The sequence below is a fragment of the Schistocerca cancellata genome, chromosome 10, assembly GCF_023864275.1.
Source record: "Schistocerca cancellata isolate TAMUIC-IGC-003103 chromosome 10, iqSchCanc2.1, whole genome shotgun sequence".
NCBI classification, from domain to species: Eukaryota; Metazoa; Arthropoda; class Insecta; order Orthoptera; family Acrididae; genus Schistocerca; species Schistocerca cancellata.
The window spans coordinates 71227116-71233527 of record NC_064635.1 but is presented as its reverse complement, the minus strand read 5'-3'; the positions used below and the strand labels follow the sequence as shown (position 1 = coordinate 71233527).

Sequence of the window (6412 nt, the reverse complement as noted above, 5' to 3'; positions counted from 1 at the left end):
TGTGTGTGTGTCTACTGCTGACAAAGGCCTTAATGGCCAAAAGCTTTAATTGTGTGAATCTTTTTATTGTGCCTATCGTGACTCAGCATCTCCGCTATATGGTGAGTAGCAACTTTCCTTCTCTGGTATTGTTACATTCCATACTGCATTTTCCACTTTTTAGGGTAAAATGAGCGTTATTAAAGTTTTTGGATGGCTCTAAGTCTACATCCCCAGTCACATTTTAGTCACTGCAAACTTATAAACTTCTAAAATACTTCAGAGAAGGTTTGCAGCATACGGAGGATGCTAGGGTGATGGCACTCCATCAAACAGCACCTCAGATGGTGTACTGTCACTGGAATTGATGGCGCATGCCTTTTGAGGTGGTAGTCGCCATCGCAGTTCTGACGGGTCGTAAGTTTGATGCCTACGGACATGTTTGCTCAAGTGGTCACTGCGCACAAACTTCTTGTCACAGATTGGGCAGCAGAAGTTCCTCTCGCCAGTGTGGGTGACAGAGTGGCGCGTCAGCTCGTCCGAGCGGGTGAACCTCCTGCCACAACCAGACCACGTGCACGAAAATGGCCGTTCCCCTGTGTGTATCCGAAGATGGGCCTTCAGATGCGAACTCTTGCCGTACGCTTTGTGGCAGCCATTGAAACTGCATCTGTAGACCTTCCAGGTGAGGGCAGTGTTAGCAGCCCTGCTGTTGGACCTGCTGCTGTTGCTGCTGCTGCCACAGTTACTGCTGCTAGGGGGTTTGCTTACTGCTCCCTGGCACCTACTAAAGATCATTATGATAGTTTAAAAGGACATTAAATCTGTCAGCTACAAATGGTGAAGTTATAAAAGAGATAATTTACATATTGACAAACTAACTGACAGTAAAATTGTGAAGTATGCTGTTAACCTCAGTTAAGAATAACTTGTTATGAAAAACTGTACATTTACATATAAAGTGTTAACAATGTCTTCTGTTTAAAAAAAAAAAAACGATCTTGTGAAACGTGTCTGAGATCATGATTTGCGTTTAAATTATTTTAGACATAGTTTTTTGGTACTGAAGACATGAACTGAAAAAATTTGACAAAAGACAGCACAAAAAGTTTTACAACTTTTCTGAGATCATGATTTGCACTTAAATTATTTTAGACATAGTTTTTTGGTACTGAAGACATGAACTGAAAAAATTTGACAAAAGACAGCACAAAAAGTTTTACATCTTTTCTAGAAATGCTTGTAGGACTACTATGGTAAACTGATATCTTTCCTCGTGCATTTTTTATTCATGGAGACAATATCCATGACAAAAATGGGGACACACATGTTACATTAACGCTTGACACACAAATTGCATTTTTGTTGCCTTTGCAAACTGTGCAGCCTGACAAGCCTGTAGTGCCATGTGTTGCTTATTTGAAAAGCTGTTGTAAATTACTGTATTCAAGAATTTTATATGATGGCTGTATAAATACAATTTGCTTATCATGAGAATACAGTAACAAATTACAGGGGATGGCAAGTACCTCCCATATTTGAAGAGACCACTTTGTGAGTTGTTGTGGGGATACTGATGTGAAGGAGGTATTTACTGACAGCAGCGTACCTGTAAGTACCATTTTCTACAGGTGCTGTGGTATGGCTATGTGAGCATAATGTGTTTGTTGTGGAGGAGTATATTTGTAATGGTGGTTCTGTGATTATTACACAGCAAGTAATTTGCATTCAGTTTGATTTTGGCTGATATTATTCCTTTCCTGACAGAAAAACTATTTGAGTTTGATACCCAAACTTTTAGAGTACAAGGTTCTAAATTGAAAAGAAAATCTAGTGGTTGACATCAGATCACAAAGAACAGGAAAATATGATGTGTGAGTGTCTGTCCAGCACTCTCCAAAAGTGTTCATCACTTAAAGCTGCAGCTGCTATGGGGCTGTCTGATAGGAGTGTAAGAAGAATTCTGCACAGTGATCTGCACATGCACCCATACATACTGATGGTTACCCAAAACTAGGTGAGAGAAATTTGGAATCTCACAAAGCTGTTTGTGAGAAAATTCTTCACAATATACCCTGTGGTGCTGTTTTGATTTCTTCTTTTGTAAATAAAAAAAATTTCCATTACTTGCCAGCAGAAAACCCACATGGAACTTCACCAACGACCACTTCCACATCTACATCTACATCTACATACATACTCCGCAATCCACCATACGGTGCATGGCAGAGGGTACCGCGTACCACAACTAGCATCTTCTCTCCCTGCTCCACTCCCAAACAGAACGAGGGAAAAATGACTACCTATATGCCTCTGTACGAGCCCTAATCTCTCTTATCTTATCTTTGTGGTCTTTCTGCAAAATGTAAGTTGGCAGCAGTAAAATTGTACTGCAGTCAGCCTCAAATGCTGGTTCTCTAAATTTCCTCAGTAGCAATTCGTGAAAAGAACGCCTCCTTTCCTCTAGACTCCTGAAGCATTTCCGTAACACTCGTGGTGATGATCAAACCTACCAGTAACAAATATAGCAGCCCACCTCTGAATTGCTTCTACGTCCTCCCTCAATCCGACCTGATAGGGATCCCAAACGCTCAAGCAGTACTCAAGAATAGGTCGTATTAGTGTTTTATAAGCGGTCTCCTTCACAGATGAACCACATCTTCCCAAAATTCTACCAATGAACCGAAGACGACTATCCGCCTTCCCCACAACTGCCATTACATGCTTGTCGCACTTCACATCGCTCTCCAATGTTACGCCCAAATATTTAATCGCTGTGACTGTGTCAAGCACTACACTACTAATGGAGTATTCAAACATTACAGGATTCTTTTTCCTATTCATCTGCATTAACTTACATTTATCTATATTTAGAGTTAGCTGTCATTCTTTACACCAATCACAAATCCTGTCCAAGTCATCTTGTATCCTCCTACAGCCACTCAACGACGACACCTTCCCATACACCACAGCATCATCAGCAGACAGCCACACATTGCTATCCACCCTATCCAAAACATAATTCATGTAGATAGAAAACAACAGCAGAGCTACCACACTTCCCTGGGGCACTCCAGATGATACCCTCACCTCCGATGAACACTCACCATCGAGGACAACGTACTGGGTTCTATTACTTAAGAAGTCTTCGAGCCACACACATACTTGGGAACCAATCCCATATGCTCGTACCTTAGTTAGGAGTCTGCAGTGGGGCACTGAGTCAAACGCTTTCCGGAAGACAAGGAATATGGCATCCGTCTGATACCCTTCATCCATGGTTCGCAAGTTATCATGTGAAAAAAGGGCGAGTTGCGTTTCGCAGGAGCGATGCTTTCTGAAGCCGTGCTGATGCATGGACAGCAACTTCTCTGTCTCAAGGAAATTCATTATATTCGAACAATATGTTCAAGAATCCTGCAACAAACCGATGTTAAGGATATTGGTCTGTAATTTTGAGGATCCGTCCTTCTACCTTTCTTCTATATAGGCGTCACCTGCGCTTTTTTCCAGTCGCTCGGGACTTTACATTGGGCAAGAGATTCACGATAAATGCAAGCTAAGTAAGGAGCCAATGCAGTAGAGTACTCTCTGTAAAACCGAATGGGAATCCCATCAGGACCTGACGATTTGTTTATTTTCAACCCATTCAGCTGCTTTGCAACCCCAGGAATGTCTATCACTATGTCCTCCATACGGGAATCTGTACGAGACTCAAACAGCGGTATGTTTGTACGATCCTCCTGCGTGAAGGATTTCTCAAATGCCAAATTTAAAATTTCATCTTTCATTTTGCTGTCTTCCGTTGCCAGACCAGACTGACAGCCATCAAGCGACAGTCTGGTGCAGTGTTCCCCAATCTACTGTGTGGGGTCCATATTTTTTCGAAGAGGATGATGTAACAGTAACAGTTGACTCAAATCACTAATGTCACATGACAGAGACCTTCCTTCCACCTAAGTTGAACCAGTTTGTTGGGGACTATGAAGGAGAAGAAGCCTAGTTCCAAGACAGAGCCACAGCTCACATTTCTCAGCATTCCCTATACCTTATTTTTCCTTTCTTGAGGAGACATTGTATGGCACCAGCGTCACTTTATTTATCACCTTGTAAATGTTTCTTTGGGGACAATAAAATGCTATGTCTACAACCATCACCTCATAACCCTGCAAGCACTTAAGGAGGCAAACATCCAGGAAATGGCAAGAAGAACTATAGATAACTTCTCATAAAAGCTTCATCAATGGTCAACAATGGAGAACACCATTTACCAGACATAATTTTTAAAACCGACTAATGTAAAATGGCATAGTATTTTTTGTATACAAATTATTTTCTTTGTACCTATGTTTGTTTGAAACTTTATTTTGAAATAAGGGACACCATTTTGCTGCACCCTCTATAAATGCGTAAAATCACAAAATCATATACATTTTGTGGGTAATCTATCTGGTGTTGGCATAAAACAGTATGCTATTCAGTGCATATCACACTACGGCAGGATCGCCATGAAAGACACGGGTTGCAAACTATGCTCGAATGTGAGTGAACATGTTACTGGGTGCTGCGTATTCATCAATGACCAATATCATAAGCATAGTCTGTAAATGGAAAATGCACTTGTTAATACTGTGGAGTGTTTACACGGTTCATGTTCATATTCGGAAGAGGGTAACTTTATCTAGTTTCTGTGTCCTGTAGTGTAATGCATCAAACTGATACAACATCCCACAACCAGTCCAGTTAAAAGGCAGTTGTAATTTAATTGTTAACTTATCAGAGGAACATGCAATAAAAAGTGTGCCACTGTACTGACACATGAATGGTAGCAACAGATTGTTATATTTCGGTTTAAGGCAATTACTGCACCATTAACACAGTCACTCTTTTGTTACTCAAACAGAAAAGAACAGCCATTTTTGGAAGAAAAGGATAAAGTTGTATAGTAAATTAACATACTTAAGGATGTCTCCTGGTACACTAGATGTGGGATTCCATGTGGACCTTAATACAACGTTTGGTCTTTAATCTCCAACGACATATGTTACAGCCAAAAGAGGATTACCTTGCATGCAGTTTCTGGTGTCGCATCAGGCTCACATTTTGCTTGAATGTCTTGTGGCAGACATCACAGCTGTATGGACGCTCAGCAACATGCACTGCCAAGTGATTCATTAAGTTGCCACTCCTCGTGAACCTCTTCTGACAGACATCACAACTGTATGGGCGTTCATGGCGTTCACCTGTTTGGAAACATACATGGACCTTGAAGCTGTAGCTATATGCAAATTTCTTTTGACATATGTTGCAAGAATAGGGTCTTTCCCCCTTGTGCTGTTGTGAGTGTCTTTTGAGGTGACCTCTTTCTGTGAATGTCTTGAGACACACACGACAAGTGTACGGACGTTCGCCTGTGTGCACCTGTGAGTGTCTCCTCAGTTTGCTACAAGCTGTGTGTACCTTGTGATACAATTCACATTTACAGGGACATTCTGTGTGAACACATGAATGCTTCTCCAAGCCACCATTATTTTTAGATATTTTACGACACACACAGCAAGAATGCAGAAAATCATGACTTCCTGTGTGTTTCTGCTCCTTCAGGTCCTGGAGATGTGCAAATGTGCTTTTGGAGAGGTCGCAGCTTTGCTCGAGATGTAATGCATCCTCCTCGATGGTGCCCACACTGCCGCTGCCACTACCACCAGTTCTGTTGCCTTCCTCCATGCCAGCACGGAAAATGCTGCAGAATTACAGACAAGGCTATGTCAGAAAGCTTTGATGCTGCAGTAAAAATCAGATATGAAAAAATATATTAACATTCACAAGATCCACAGATGGCTTATAGGACGCACCCTGCACTCCCCCTTTCCAGCACTATGGATACACTGCATATGGCAGAGTCTGAAAATAAGTTTATAAATGAGGAACATAATCCATGAACGCCATCGATACTTGCCTCTTTTTAGTCTTAATAAGTGTGGAAATTTGGCAGCAATTATTCACAGGTGCTACATGTACTCACTGGTAGCAATGCTACTGCAGTTTCAAACACTAAGAAAAGATGAATCACAAACATTCGTCAACTGTGCTTAACTAACTTTCTGATAGGAGGTGATGGAAGTCTAACACACACTATATGAAGTTATCTTTGATGTGTTTTTGTTGTAACTCACTAGTAATATTGGGACATGTTAGCATGAAGTGATCAGTGATATTTTCAAAAGGACAATGCTCGTCCATACGTACACATGCGTTTATGAACTGACGGATGTTGAGATACTCTCATGAGTCACAACAACTGTAAGCCAGCTTGCCTCAGGAGAGGATACAACAGCATTATGATGCCTTTCCAAACTGAATCAATGTGTGCATCCAGGCCAAAGAGTGTGCAACTTCATACGGATAAATTGTGTCATATTGCAAAGTTCTC

The 6412-nt window shown here is 41.2% G+C and overlaps 1 protein-coding gene across 1 annotated transcript; it reads right to left on the bottom strand.

Annotated features, from left to right (window-relative positions):
* Positions 1-288: 288 nt before the first annotated feature.
* LOC126106125 (zinc finger protein ZFP2-like) lies at positions 289-5706 on the bottom strand. Its single transcript, XM_049912370.1, has 3 exons — positions 5535-5706; positions 5045-5222; positions 289-763 (listed from the first exon to the last, which is right to left on the bottom strand). The coding sequence occupies exons 1-3, from the start codon at positions 5704-5706 to the stop codon at positions 289-291; spliced, it is 825 nt and encodes a 274-aa protein (XP_049768327.1).
* Positions 5707-6412: the final 706 nt, after the last annotated feature.